Below are 15952 nucleotides of genomic sequence, written 5' to 3' on the forward strand. Positions count from 1 at the left end.
CTGACTACACTCTATCCTAAATTACCCGCTAACGCTCTGAAAGAGATCTCTCCTTCCTTCCGCACTGCGAGATGGTGTCAAACTGCAGTTACAGCGTATTGAACACAAGGGTTGCAGTGGGGAGGAGGGGGGGGGAGGTTTATCTCTCGACGTAACCCTCCTTAGTCGTTCGTTCCGTCTAGCTTATGCAGTGAGAAGTAAAAAGAAATCTTACGATGTGAGGATGACTGTCACTAGAACATTTGAGCTGCTTTTCGATATCTTGCTAAACTCACCTGACTGCATAGTTACTGCCGTTGGCCTCTTACGCTGAGGTAAAAAGCAGAAGACTTTGTCTGGTGAGTTACGAAGTTTTTCGTCAATTAAAACAGTCACCTAAACACAGTTAGGATTAAATAATCTACATATCTTATCATAAAATTCTTGGACCAATCAAGTTGGCTTTCATTAACAGATGTGAGTTCTTCAGCTAAATAAGCGCATGCCATGAGTGAGTGAAGACAAAACAATTGGAAGATTATACGTAAACGAATGCAAAAAAGTATTACATCTTTTCTTTGTTTTTCTTTGCTTCTTTTACCAATGGGATCTCGGCATTCTCTCTGACTTGTGCAAAAGTATACTCTTTGACAAGGAATCCGTTTTCAAATACAGTCTCGAGAAGATCCTGTTCACAAAAAAAGTAGTTAGTCAGTAGCCTTGATATTCTTTTAAAAATGTGAGTCAAGAATACTAACAAATAATATAAAGAGAGGGACAAAAACCAAAGGTGATATACCTCCGAAAGCAGGGCACTTCCTTCAGAAACCGACTCAAAACTAACACAGTGGTCAAACGTCGGCGCATGCACTAACTCTGTAATGACTAAGTGGCGTGTTTTCAGAACCACGTCATCTCACGCGAGTTACAAACAGCAACACAAGCCAGTAAGTCGCGGTACTTTTTAAAGCATATAACTTTTTTCTAATTCTCAAAACAGAATGGTAAATCAACAGGTACCCTACTTGAATAATCTTTGTGTTTGAAACGTCTCGAGTTTTCCTTTTCCCAACTTTTGTTTCCTGTTACAGATTTTTATGGGCTATTCTATTTTCCTTCACTTTTACTGACACAGCGCTTGCTTCTTGTGTTTTCCCTACAAATTTAGCGCGGAAAATTGGCGCGCGGCCGGCTAGGATTGATCCCCGCGCGCATGCCCGACGTTTGAGATATGATTCGCTTCATGTAGCCCGGTTGTGAGGCCAGCCATACAAATGCAAGAACCAAATCTTTAGTTATCATGTTCACGAGTTTACCATTTAACAATTGGTTCATGCTTTAGCGTGCACTATCGAGTTATGGAGCACGCGGGAAGTTTGGAGAGCACGAAAGAAGCGTAAGAGATGCCCGAGGCGATAGCCGAGGGCAACTCTAGCTTCTTGAGTGCTCTCCAAACTTCCCACGTGCCCCATAACTCGATAGTGCACAGCTGAAAGCATGAATCAATTGTTTTACAACATAGCCGGTGGAATCGTGCATCAAATGCGACGCGAAAAACGGACAACAATATCAGTTGAAGCGAATCGTGATGGCGCTGATGCCGAGTCTCCTTTTCCTTTGTTTTTCTCTTTTTCTGCCTCATTTAAGAACTCTAGCCCATGGGAAAAGGTCGAAACATTGTCTTCCTTTTCGGAATAGCAGGCCGAGTTTCTGTTTGTATCCATTATTGTCGCGAAATGTATTATTTTTCCCCGCACTAGCAATGGCCGCTCGCGCGAAAAAAAATTTTTCTGGCGAAGTCGGATTTGCTGACGCTATCAGCGTGCACTATCGGGATTTTGAGCACGCTTACGTATAATGAATTTGATTGCGCGACTCTGCTAGCTATGTTCTAACAATAAATAAAGCCAGTTTTTATCATTCTTATAAAACCCCACAGCTCACAACCATTTCGAGAATGACCAGCTGGGTTATTTCCCACTTAACCCTTTAACTATCGAGACTGACCAAGGGGGAGCTTCTCCTCACATCATCGATGCATTTTCAAACTGAAGGGTGATGAGAAGAAAGGAAAATATCAATTATAGGACAGTGTTTGATTCAGTGCCAAATTCCCCAAGCAAAAATCAAGAGAAAAGTATGAGAAACACCGCAGAGAATTGATGTTTTGAGCCTTGGGAGTGAAAAGGTTAGCTGGGAGAGGACGTCGACGACAAACAAACATATCATTAAAAGAGTACCTTGTCTGCATTTCCTCTTCCTTCTTCAACCGTTACGTATTTGCCCGTGTCATCCAGTTCAAGCGACAACAGCCCTTTCTTTGAATGCTTTGTAGAATCCGTAATGGGTTGCTTGTACACGTTCACCTAAAAGGCAGGCAAGGACTTGTGGTTTAAAATGGTGTATTTTTAGAGCAGTTTTCAATTGACTGTCGAAAAACTGAACCCAAGGTAATCACTGCGTCTAATCATAACAAAGGAAAACATAATCGTCAGCCAATGAGAACTCATAGCAAAAACCGGCAGACTACCAAAAGCGCGGGAAAACGCGGAGTTCATTATAAACCAGCAATACTTACTGGTTTTTCATTGATAACAGCAAAGCAACACTTGTAGGCACACTTCTGAGTGTCACGATCCAATTTCTGTAACAGAGCGCCTGTTTAGACAAAATCAGACATCATTTCCCTCTTGAGGTAAAAAATAATATTGTATCGACTACTGTGTGCGAAGAACAGAACACAACGAAGTTACCCGGGAAGATTTGGAACTCAGACCTCTAGATCGAGATATCAGCACTGTAATCCCCAGGCCACCTCGTATCCCACGCAGCCTTCGCTAATCTCTATCATCATATCTCTCATTTAGTGCGTCCGCTGTGATCAGTCAATTTAGCGGGCCGTATTTCACTGTGCTGTCCGCTAAATTAAAATAATTTGTTTGAACTGAGATCTACTCCCTCTTCTTGAACCCAAAGAATAAATATCTTACTATCCACGTTTTCTCGATCTGTACCGTAAGTTACGGAACCTCGTTTTTTCCGCTCCGATTTATGGCCTGCGCGAAGCGTACCCGCGCAGAAAAATTCGGTCCGTAACCTACAGAATGGACCTCGAACTCGGTCAATAAGAGGCATACATTTGACAAAGGAGTCATTGCACAAACCTCCGCTTCCAAATGCGATGTTGTCAGCGCTCCATTTGTGTTTCTTCATGTTTTCCAGAATTTCAGACAGAGTTTCATAGCTGATTCCATCACCCTAAACAGTTGTCGATATAGTTACATGAAAAGGTTTTTGCTCAGGAGAATTATTAAGATCACTTGCGAAGGGAAGCTCAAAATCTTAAAAAAAGAGTCAAGGCATTTAATCTGACGCATCTAACATGCTTTCAATACCCTTCACAAACGTCAAAGGTCCACTCGGATTACGTGTCTTACACGTTGCATCGGCCACGAGTCGAGTCTCTTTAAATTAAATTGTTCTTTGTGAGCAGTAAAACAAAAAATACAAGAAAATAAGGCTTTGAATTAAAAAAAAAATCTTATCCTCACCTGGATTATTCTAAGGTAAGGTGGTAGTAAGTGAAAGCCTTTAGAATTTTTGTCCCCTCCAAATTTACGATCTGCGAGAAAACAGAATTGAAATCAATGTTCGTAATATGTAAAAAAGCGACCGTGTTACATGAATAGAAGAAAAAGAAGTATAAAAAAGGAATATACGATCATTTTTAGAACTCGGATCCAGTCCCTCCTTCCTTTCTCCTGTAGCTTAGACCAACTAAGGGGCCGACCATTTAACTCTTGAGGGGGGATGGGTAATTTTGAAAAAAAATTTTCCTGCAAGCGCTTCTTGGAAGAAAAAAATTGCATACAGCCCAAACGTAACAGAAAAAAAAGAGCATTTAGAACGGAAAAAATATCCTGCCCAGCAGATTGCTAGAAAAAAAATTTCTTGATGACCAGAAATCACCCACCCTCCCCTCAAAAGTTAAATGGTCGGCCCCTAATTTTGCTGGTTGCACATTGCTACTGTCCATGATAAAATAACAGTAAAAAAAAAAAAAATTAGATTTCAAAAATATCAACTTACACAAAATATTCAAAATCTTGACTACCACTTCTGCAGGGTTTCCTGAATCTGGACGGATGACGAGCACACCTGATACAAATAATAACACAAAAACAAGTCATTCAGCAAACAAATCATCAAATATGAAAGAATGCACTTTTAAAAAAAGACTTGATGTAAATTAATTAAGGGGGGAGGGGTAGGGGGGTAAGTTTCTGGAGAAAGTGTGGTCGGTGGGGAGTATAACAAGATAACTTGGTTTTTATCAATTGAGCTGATAATTAACAATTATTCCACGAGCGCGCGTTGGATATGAGATGATAGATAGCCAACGAGGCGCGTAGCGCCCAGTTGGCTATAAACATCCCATATCCAAAGAGCGCGAGTGGAATAATCGTTTTAATAAAAAAGAAAAACGCCTCCAAGATATTAGACATATCTTCGCGACTTTATTTTGTAAGAAGAAACCGGACGTTACAATGTACAGATATTAGACTATTGTATATTGGTTCATATACCATAATGGCTAAGCCAATAAAAAGTCTTGAATTGCATTATCCAATGATCCAGTTTTTAATAATGTAGATTAGCCACCGTAAAGAATTCTAAAGCTGACTTTTCGAGCGTTAGCCCTTCAGCATTCGCTCTAGTTAAGGGCTAATACTCGAATCTTCTGCTTTAGATACTCTCTCCGGTGGCCAGTCTACATTAACAACTAAGCTGAATAAAACCAAAATATCTCGAATGGATGTAATTTAGGTAAGGTTATGCATCAGACTCGGCGCCGGGACCAGTGTGGCTCTATGGGCGCAACACCAACAACAAGTATCAGCTCAACTACTCACCCTTGTTATTTGTTCCCCGATTTACAACAAGATCTTTCAGATCTTCTCCCCAGTACTTCTCACAAGCCTCCCTGTAAAAGTCAAATCAAGAAAGAGAAACAAGTCATTTCTTACGAATTCCATCTCAGTCTGACGTGGGTAACAGTTTAAGCGAGATAAGTTTTTCACCGCGAACAATTCTCTCACAACGACCAGCCCCTCCTTTTCTGCGAAGTCCATCGTGCTGGTACGAAAAATATCAGCGGAAAGAAAAGGCAAATGATGGCCACCGCGTGGCGGATAATCAACTTTTTTTGACTGTTTTTTTTTTGTTTTGTTTTTTGGAATTCGCGCGACAGACTTCGCCGAAGAGGAGGGACTGCTTGTCGTCTAACAATTCTCAAAACTACGTAACATCAGGTGAAGTCGTTAAGGTAAAAAGAGTGTAAAACTTTGGTTTTAATCGACACGAAAAACAAATAAGAATGTACAAAACTCACCAAATGTTATAGCTGTCGCTGACACATGCAACTAATCCAGATGGAAACTATAAGAAAAAAATACAGTCTGTACCATCAAGGAGTGATTAAATCATATTGCACTCTGATTGCAAAAAATCAATTCTGCCCAATTTTTTATTTCGTCTGCGCATCCGCCATTCAAAACAGTTACAGTACGGCTCAGGATACATGGCTAACGCACACACATAACTCGCACGTTTTTCGCGTCACGCGCACAAAAGATGCCAGGTTAAAAGCGCGTGTCTAATAAGCGCGTTTTGGCTTCTGTTATTTAACGCAGTCAGCTTGCTTTGTTCTGCATTGCTTCGGAAAACAAAAATTTCCTGTTTCAAAATGTCGCCAAAGAAGGATCAAATCAATATTTGCATGTCTCGACATCAAAAGGACGCAATGGCTTTCGTTTCAATGAAAAGTAGACACGAGTCGTCATGACTTCGCTAGTATTTCGTAAAATATGTTTGCGAAAGATTTTACGATGTGAATAATAAACTCAATGCAATTCTTTTCTGGTTGATGTAAGATTCCAGCCTGAGATCGTGACTATAAAATTACTGTTAGTGGTTAATTTTATTGCAGGACACGGTAACTTGATAGTTTGTCTCCTTTGGGCCAGGGGGGAGGGGATTTCTTGAACGTCTCCCTAACTTCACAGGCCCTGAAAAGCTAATTCACTTTGCCATGTCTTCATAAGATCGAGATAGCGATAGTCTTGAAACCGAGACAATGAAGATATTGCAATCTACAACAAAATAGACTAAATTTGAGCCAGGATCCTCTTAGATTTCTTTTTTTAAGTTCTGCCTTCTGGAAATTTACCGGGCCTTTAAAGAAATAGGTCCCAGGTCACTGTGTGGTGTTGTTGAGCCAAACACTAAACTCCCACATTGACTCCCTTCAATAAGGAGTGGAAATGGGTGGTGGCAATCTAGTAGAGGCCCCTGACAAAATGCTAGAGAGGGGGGTAGCCATTAGGTGGACTGGCATACCATCCCAAGAGTTGTGTGATTGACACTTCAAGTCAAGGCTAATGGTAAACCATGACAAAACTAAAGTTTGACTCAGTGAATTTGCAGTTATGTTTAGTGATGTCTGTGACAAGTGTATTGCCATCAGCTTAAAAATAACACCACAAGTTAAGAAGGAAAAAAGCTCACCTGTTCTAACATGTTCCTAAATGCCTCTTTCTCTCCTTCTTTTCCCCAGGTTGTAATGGTACTGTTCATGGCAAAACAGAGCCAATAAGACACAAATTACTGATTCAATACTACGAGTAACATTTTTAATCAAGTCCTTGAACATACCTGTGTTCAGCTGCTGGGATTGAAAAGCCAGCAATTTCACAGCCATAATAATTCCTGTACAAAACAAATGCATCATGAGTGGATTTAGAAGTTGCCAATTCAAAATGTAACAGCAATTTAATTTTGAAGAAGACACAGAAGCAATTAGCAACCACCCAAACCCTGAAAGAGAGAAATGAATAAAGGCTGATAGTTTCGAAAGAAACTGTTTGGGGCTGCGTCGGAAGGAGGAACGAAATAATTTGGATATATCAACAAAGTTGAAATGGTAAATTGGCCACCGTAACGATTACAAAAGCTGACGTTTCGAGCGTTAGCCCTTCGTCGGAGCGAATAGAGGACTTGTGGGTTGTGTGTGCTTTTAAAGGCAGAAAATGGAGCTACGTTATTGGTGGGAATAAGTGGAATGAAAAGCGTTCGTTGATCCCTGTGAGATTTAGATTGCCGGTTTGAAAGATGAGCTTTTGTTCAAGAGTTTTACGGCTTTCCGTGCTACCTAAGTGTAAGGAAAGACCGCAGATTGCCATATGTTGCTTAGAATGATTAGGTAAATTAAAATGTCTAGCGACTGGTTTCGATGTGTCCTGGTCATTCCTTTCCACGTCTCGAAGGTGTTTTCGGAATCGGTCACCTAGTCTTCTGCCTGTTTCGCCGATGTATATCTTTTTGCAATAAGTGCAAGTTATGCAATAGATTACATTGGCGGAGGTGCACGTGAAGTGATCTGTGATCTTAATGGATCGTTTAGGTCCAGATATTTTATCAGTGTTGTGAATGAAAGGACACATTTTGCATCGTGCACGAGCGCATTTAAAAGTGCCTGGTTGGTCATAAGTCTGAAAAGAACTTCTGACCAAAAAATTGCCTACGTTTTTGTCGCGTTTGAATGAAATGAGCGGAGGCTGCGAAAAGATAGTGCTTGTCTCTGGATCGTTTTGAAGTAATTTAAAGTTTTAAGAATGATAGATTTAACTGAGTGGTTGTGAGGGTGAAACGTGAGAGTGAATGGAATGCGGTCCAAATCTTCCTTGTGCGACGCTTGTAGTGCTGAATGTTGATCAATAAGTTGGGCACGGTGGTAACCCGCTTGAACGACAGAAACAGGGTAACCACGTTTATCGAAAAACTGGCACAATGACTCTGATTTGTGGTGGAAATCAGAGTCATCACTGCATAAACGACGACGTCTTAGAAACTGAGAAAAAGGAATGGAATTCTTAACGTGAGATGGATGCGAAGACGAATATAACAAGTAATTATGCGAGTCTGTAGGTTTGTAGTACACACTAGTGCATAAACCGTTACCTTCAATTGAAACTTTGATGTCTAAAAAGGATAAAGAATTGTCAGAAATTTCCCAGGTATATTTCAGAGCCGGGAGAAACGAATTGACTGCGGTTATGAATTGAGTAAGCTCCTCTCTGGTAGAGGAGGTAGCGCCGATACAGTCGTCGATGCACAGGCACCCCAAGCTCACTACTAGAAAAGCGGACGTGACTCTTACCATGTTGCGCAACGTTTTATATTTATAAAGGTTTGTATGGGACTTTATCGGTTTGCCTTAAAAGAGAGAAAAAAATGTCTTGTTTTGAAATAAAATGGGCTTTACCTTATTGCCTTGTTGTTTTCTTTGTTGATTCCTAGCGTCTCAGGCCATTTTGAAGCGTTTTCGGCGAGTTAGCGCTATGTTGGTATTCAACTGCTAAAAGAAAGACAAGGCCGGAAACCTATTTTAGAAGTGTCCGTTGCCCGAAGCGAATAATTCCGCCAAAAAATTACCACCAGTCTCGATTCCTCCAGCAAATCAAAGCAGAGATGTTGCAGTTCCATTTCCATTCACTCGATTCCCAATTCCTCCCACAGATCTTTGAACACCAACATAGCGCTAACTCGCCGAAAACGCTTCAAAATGGCCTAAGACGCTAGGAATCAACAAAGAAAACAACAAGGCAATAAGATAAGCCCATTTTATTTCAAAACAAGACATTTTTTTCTCTCTTTTAAGGCAAACCGATAACATCCCATACAAACCTTTATAAATATAAAACGTTACGCAACACGGCAAGAGTCACGTCCACTTTTCTGGTAGTGAGCTTGGGCTGCCTGTGGTCGATGTAGCGACCGTAGAGTGCAGGTTTGGACCCGTTCTATTGGCTGAAAAATTGATGTTCGACAAAACCTACAAAAAGATTGGCATAGCTAGGTCTCATTTTGGTGCCCATGGCTACACCATTGGTTTGTTTGAAGAATTTGTTTCCGAATGAAAAACAATTGAGTGTGAGCACTAGTTCGGCTAAGCGTAGTAGTGTTTTAGATTTAGGTTCCTTATCAGTACGTTGATCAAAAAAAATGTTTAAGGGCCAGAAGGCCTTCGCCATTACGAATGATAGTGTAAAGAGACGTAATATCCATGGTGAAAAGAAGTTTGTTTTGGTCAAGGAAATTAAAGTCTCGAAAAAGAGAGTCACACATCTTCATGTATCACCAAAGTCTGAGTTTGCATCACAGAAATAAAAAAGAAAAACCTACAATAGGCTTGTACTTAGTTCTAGGTGCAAGACAAATGAGAATTGTGTAACAAGCTGCCATGTTATAGACATGAGACTAGATAGATTGCGCATGACACTTAAAAAATAGTTTGTAATAACAAATTTGCATCAACTAAAAGTTTCAGAGCTGTCTATTTCATTAGAACAGGCTTGTTTACAGAGTATAACAGACCTTAAGAAGATCATGTGCATGTCAAGCATTTTATTCAGTGTTATACAGTGTGTGTAGTACAACCTGAATGCATGTGGCATTGTCACTTAGTTTTATGCCAGCTGCAATAAGCAATGCTAGGAGTCTGGTGTATGTGATGAGCTAGTGCACACTCAAAAAACAAGACTTGTGCTTGAATTTTCTGTACTCTGCTAACTGAAAAACCACGACTCCAACAGGTAAGATGCTGAAAAAGGCAGACACACCTACCTGGCTAAAACCATGCCAGCCACTGTATCCGTTCCACAGAAATTGACAAGATGAGCTGCACCACCGAGGGATGCTGACTGCAAGAATAACATTTTCATTAAATAATGAGCATCAATATAAAATTCTCAAGTTAGAGAATTATAATTGACAGAGGTTTTTTCCAAATTAAAAGGAAAAAGTACTTCATTTTTCCTTTCATGTAGATTAGATGTAATTTAAAAATTCACATGAATAAGTTCTTTGCATAAATATGTCACCTGACCTACTTTTAATTATTAAAAATGGTCATGGTTTACAACAGTGACCAGAAATGTCATATGGACAGCCTGCCACAATTCATATTAAATTGAACTGAAAAATTGAGTGACTCAGTTGACAGACACTGTTGAAAAATTTCCCTTCTGAGGTTTAAAGTGCCCCATAAGGCAATATAAACTTAAAATTACAAGACCTTAAAGTTACCTCAACTGATGTGCTACCACGGAAACCAAAATCATGTAGTTTAAATGGGAGTCCCTCCAAATTGTCTGCTGTTTCTAGAAGGTACTAAAAATCGAAACAATAGCCAAAATACTTATTAAGAGCAAGGCTGTTTTTCAGTCTTGACTGACCGGAAAAATGAGTTGTATAAATTTCTAATCAAACAACTCAGATTTTTGCAATTAAAATACATGTCATTCATAGGGAGAATTAAAAACGGAGATTTTACTGAAAATCATTTGAAAAACTAAAACTCTTATTTTTGAGGTAATGATCAGAGTTATGTGTTTGAAAATTTAAAATTCTGACTTTTTTGGTAAGAATGGGAGTTCCTTATAAGAAAAATTAACAACTAGGATTTTCATGGTAAATAATCAATTTTGTTTCTTTGAAAAATTAACAACTGATTTTAAGTATTTTATGTTAAAAACCTGAGACATATACTTTGAAATTAAAGAATTTTTATTACAACTGCAGTTAAAATCCAAGTTGATTTTTGAGAAAATTAACAACTAGGGTTTCTGCATAAGAAATCTGAGCTGTGTATTTAGGGATTAAAAACTTGGGAGTTTTAGAGGAAAAATTTGAGATGTTCATGAGATCAAAATTTCAATTGAAAAAAAATTATTGCTATACTCTATGAGGCACAGTAGTATTTGTTAGTCAACAAATTAAATGAAGTACTTCAGCTATAATCTGTTTCTGGGCTCTTGAGTTTGTAGCAACTGTCATGGGATACCAGCACTGAACAAGTAGCGTCTACAGGGAGAAAAGCAGACCATGTCAAATGTTTGAACCTTGGACTACTACTTTGAATCCACAAATCGATTATTAGAAAACCCAGAGATTAGATGGGAAAGAAAATGTCACATGTTCTACAAGCGACCACCTGTGCCAAAAAAAATTTCACACATTCATTTCCCTATGAACACTACTGATTGGAATAAGTATGTCAAGCATCATTTCCAGTGAACTGATATCTGACTGCTTAAATCATGCAACCTTAAATAGTTAGAACTTTTGGCACTCTTTTCATTATTTGATTGATTTCCTGAGTTTCTTGCCCATAGATAAGTTGGCAGAGAAAGTTGTTTGCTTGAGCTGGAAATCTACTTGTCAAGCACAACCTGTGGAAATCAAACTATTACATCCTTCTAACCTCAACCCAGTTTGTGAGCCAGGGACAGTGGGGATCTGTATTTTGAACTGTAAACAAAACTGAAAAACACAAGAAAAGTTAACTTTCTGGGTCTACTTGTTCAAACTGCCATCCAACAGATAAATCACAATAAGCAGATAAGCAGTAAGAAAAATTACTGCTTTATTCACCACATAGAGATTTATATTAAGTGGATAGCAGTGTCCACTCTTGGAACAACCAGAGCCTGGTGAACATCTACTCTGATACAGCTCTAGAAACCCTCTCTGTTTTCTCAGTTTGCATTATTAACTCAGTAGATAAATATATCTTGTTAACCAAGCGTGAGGACCGTACTGGGAGAATATCGGCCCGAGGTCTTGACAGTATGGACCGAGCGCAGTGAGGTCCGTACAAAAAAGACCAAGGGCCGATATTCTTCCAGTACGGTCCCGAGCAAGCTTGGTTAATAAGCAATTTATTATACGACTGAAGCTCAAAGGGATGCAAGTGCGGTATCATTTGGGACCATTTGGGACAGTGCCCGGTCCAATACTGAGAGAATATTGACCGGCAATAGAGCATTTTGATTGGTTGATTTTAATTATTGGCTCTCTGACTGCCTGAGTCGTGTAATAAAACCAAATTATCTCTGAAAGTACAAGACTTCAATGGACGGCATATTTGTCAGTTTTAAACAAATTTCTTAATTAAAACACTAAAAAATTTGATCAATAGGCCATTTTACAGTTGTGTAATTAGTTGTCAAGCCTTTGATTCAGAGTGAGGCTGAAGGTGTGATAGAGACCTGTATCTAGTTAGCATGATAACAAAGTGATTTACATTCGAAAGGCAGCAAGGTTTGTATCATAACAAGGTCACCCCCAGCCGCACTCCCATTCAAAGGCTTGGCAACCAAGCACACAACTGTAAAATGGACTATTCTGAAAAGCTTTTTAATGCATTGTTAATTCATTTCCACTCAACAATTCAGGTAAAAAATCTGAAGGGAAAAAAAAAATGAAGGAGGGTTTTATCCTTACCATTCTTAACAGGAACCACTGAACCTTCAGGTACAGCTCTTATCCTGAGAGGCAACTTTCCTTCATGCTTTTCCAAGATGTACTTCCAACCTTTAAAACACAACATTAAAACACTTATTATTTTCAGCAGCTGTAGGCTAGGTGTCCTTATTTTACTCAATAGGGCAAGATTAGGTTACAGCACAGTTTAAGCAAGACAGGCAAAATACAATTTCAAAACAGTAGAGGACTTATTTTTACCTTTTTGATTTTCAAGAATTCCAAGCAATTTCAGGCAGAAATAAGAGGTATAACAGACAATAAGTTTTACTGGTTACTGCGTGAAAAGGAGAACACTTTTTAACCTATGCTCTAGTTTAGGGCTTCTATAAAAAAATTAAATAAATAAACAGTTTTCAACGTGGAGAAACACTTAGCTAGAAGCTTAAGTTTACAGGTTTTCCACCAAACAACTGAAACAAATATTTCAAATTGAAAATAACATTATTAAGAATCCCAACTGGACGAAGGCAAACCAGTTGGCTATATTACAAGTATGGCCGAGGATTTGAAACTTGGGGCTACCGTGAAACAAATCCAGGTAGTGGCCAGGGCGGGACTTGAACCCGGGAGTGGCGGATCGTAAGTCCAACACGCTGACCACTCGACCCTGCGGCCTTCTACAAGGGCTTCTATGGATCCATGCGGAACAAAAATTTAATGTGGTAAGGGTTTACTGTGATGAAGTGCATAATCTGTTTTTTTTTTAATTGCTTTTGACCTTTAAGTCAATCATTAAGTGTGACTAGAAGTTTAGATTTTGTCCAATTAAATAGTGTAAGGAATTGCCAAATTCATCTATACCTGATTCTAAATAGCTGGAATATCTATAGATATGCCATTTGGTAACTTAATGAGTTTATTTGCAGCCAGTCTGCAATCAGCCACATTTTCAAACCAATTACTTCATTTATTTTCCAAGTCCTCAATGACTTTTAATTCTTTCAATTACTTTTCTTGCCTACCTGACATTCTATAATATATATATCTTATTAACCAAGCGCGAGGGCCGTACTCGGGGAATATCGGCCCGAGGTCTTGACAGTACGGACCGAGTGCAGCAAGGTCCGTACAAAAAAGACCGAGGGCCCATATTCTTCCAGTACAGTCCCGAGCAAGCTTGGTTATTAAGAGATTTATTATACAACTGAAGTTCAAAGGGACATAAGTGCAGTATCATTCGGGACCATTCGGGATGGTGCCTGGTCCAATACTGAGAGAATATTGACCGGCAATAGAGCATTTTGATTGGTTGATTTTAGTTATTGGCCCTCTGACTGCCCAAGTCGTGTAATAAAAATTAGTATCAAATGTTTATTTATCATAATTTATGGTGAGTTGTTACTAATAAATGACCAAAAGTGTATCAGGACAAATGAAGATAAAAGGAAATTATACATGATAAGTTAATACGTGCTCACCTTCTTCATTGAACAGATTATAACCAAAATGTAATTTGTAGAATTCTGTTGCCTGCTGAATTTTTTCTGCTGTTACCACTTGACCCACTAGCCATCTCTATAACACAACAAGTCAATGAACCAATAGACAGAATAATTAAATTAGAATGAAAGGCCCCAGAATTTGTACAAATACAGTTGCGAACTTAAACATGGAAAGATTTCCATATAACCCCATACATTAATTATGCATTCCATTTCATTAAGACCAAATATAAACTGGTTTCTTTGCAACACTCTACAGATGCATAATTAATGTTGGGGTTATATGGAAATCTTTCCCTTGAACACTTTGATTTGCATTTTCGGACGTCACGAACAACACTTCACCATTTCAAGCACATTAGTCATTACAGGCCAATCGTTTTGAGTAACAAGGTGGTTGTGGGAGGTATATGAATGACTGCATAATTCACAATTCATTCAAATTAAGCACAACTTGTAGGCTCGCACCGTTGCGTGACGTGACGACTAGAGTTTATGACGCTAAAAAATAAAAGATTTGCAATGAATTATTCTAAAATAAATACTTTCTGCCCATCGATTCTATTTAAAATTCTCAATAACAGTACTAAGCGATAAAAGTCACAGAGTTTGCGCCATCAAAGCCATAGAAACAAATCGCCAAACCGCGAAATCAAAAGTGAAAGCGTTTTTCAAAACAACACACCTTTATCAGGTACTGCAAGCCGAAGAAACACACTTCTGGAAACTTTCCTCCTCTACTTTCAAAATATGAGAATACTATAGTCGTCCCTGAAGGATACTGCTTATGATGAGAAACCTGTTTCAGATGAAGACAAAACATTCGGAAACAAATCGTTCAACTTCTGGAATCAAACCGGAAGCGTAAAATGTTACAAACTAAAGCATTAATGACAGTTTCTGCACTACAAGGCAGGTAAAGAGTACAAGGAGGCTTAAATTGTTTCACCGTGAAATACAACCTCTTGAAAGACTTTCCTTACTTTGTAGGAGTCTGTGATTAACAGTATGTTCTCTGGATCCAACTTTTCCGCCATCTTGACCGGTGAACCTGTAGTAGTTCTTAGTTTCCCACACTTTCACGGTGCGCTCGGCCTTCGAGTCATTCCTCTCCTTTCGTTTCAAGTTTCTTTGCGAAATAACTATTCAAACGACCCCGATGCATGTTTTCTTGTTTGTTTGTTTGTTTGTTTTTTTTTTTACTCTCTTGCTGATACATAAGCTTTGAAAAAGTGTTTTCTTTACGTTTTATGCCAGCCTGTACTAGGCGATTAGTTGGTAAACGAAGTGCAGTAGTAGCACGGAACGAAAACATCAAGGTTTTTAGATAGTCCCGATCGGCGAAAAAGAAAACTGACGGGCATTGACTCACCTTTTTGTCAAAACCTTTCGTCATGTTCCTGAGGTAGTTTCTGTCTTCCTTTAACCCTAATATACCCATGGAATATTTTGGCTTCTCTTCTGCCAGTAGGTTTATTCTTCAGGAGTTTTGATAAAAATACAGTAATTATACCATTAATGACGCCAAATACAACACTCTGGAATATAACTTCGAAAGAGAACATGATGATCAAAACATGTTCGTCTGAGGTTTGAATAATGTGGTATAACGTGATAAGATTGAGTATCCTTATTTTTGGGGTTATTTTAAGTAACTCGGTTTCAGCTGAAATGAAACATTCTCAATTCCGGCTATGGGCTTGGTTTCATGTCAACCTGTTTATCATCAGTTGATAATGATGGCTGGTTAACCTTAAGAAATTTTAGTGGAAACACTCCTTACTTCCGGCTATACGCGTGGAATATTTAAAGAGTAACTGTGATGTTAGGATTGTGGTTTGACTCAGTCACACTCTTTCTAACTTCAGTTGATAGTGATGACTTATGACGTTCCATAACCTTTATAAATTTCAGAGGAAAAATTTCCACTTCCTGCAATGCATAGGCGTGGAATAGTGAATTGAGGGGCTGTAACGTATGGGCTTGGTGCTTGAGACTGTCTCGATCTCTCTAACTTCATTTGACGGTACTTCCTTCGATGTAATGATTCAAATGAACCTAAACAAATTGCGGTGGCGAATATTCCCCTTCCGGCAATATGGATGGCATATTTCAGAAACTGATGGTTGGGCTCGAGGCTTTAC

At 39.0% G+C, this 15952-nt stretch overlaps 1 protein-coding gene across 1 annotated transcript; it reads right to left on the reverse strand.

The window, feature by feature from the left end:
- Positions 1 to 406: 406 nt before the first annotated feature.
- LOC111329663 (nicotinamide phosphoribosyltransferase) lies at positions 407 to 14910 on the reverse strand. The gene is made up of 18 exons (XM_088756949.1): positions 14792 to 14910; positions 14494 to 14607; positions 13785 to 13881; positions 12325 to 12414; positions 11303 to 11361; positions 10828 to 10902; positions 10126 to 10209; positions 9664 to 9740; positions 6694 to 6747; positions 6547 to 6607; positions 5372 to 5418; positions 4893 to 4963; positions 4069 to 4137; positions 3531 to 3601; positions 3144 to 3237; positions 2558 to 2637; positions 2220 to 2345; positions 407 to 667 (listed from the first exon to the last, which is right to left on the reverse strand). Exons 1-18 carry the CDS (start codon positions 14843 to 14845, stop codon positions 545 to 547), a joined length of 1446 nt encoding a protein of 481 aa, XP_088613075.1. The 5' UTR covers positions 14846 to 14910; the 3' UTR covers positions 407 to 544.
- Between the last annotated feature and the right edge of the window lie 1042 nt (positions 14911 to 15952).

This window comes from Stylophora pistillata, chromosome 4, assembly GCF_964205215.1.
Source record: "Stylophora pistillata chromosome 4, jaStyPist1.2, whole genome shotgun sequence".
Classification (NCBI taxonomy): Eukaryota; Metazoa; Cnidaria; class Anthozoa; order Scleractinia; family Pocilloporidae; genus Stylophora; species Stylophora pistillata.

Coding starts and splice junctions, on each gene's coding strand:
- LOC111329663 (XM_088756949.1), bottom strand. CDS start 14,845: ATGGCGGAAAAGTTGGATCCAGAGAACATACTGTTAATCACAGACTCC. Junction 12,415..13,784: donor TAATCTGTTCAATGAAGAAG/GTGAGCACGTAT, acceptor TGTGTTTTAAAG/GTTGGAAGTACATCTTGGAA. Junction 2,346..2,557: donor CTGTTATCAATGAAAAACCA/GTAAGTATTGCT, acceptor CCTGCCTTTTAG/GTGAACGTGTACAAGCAACC.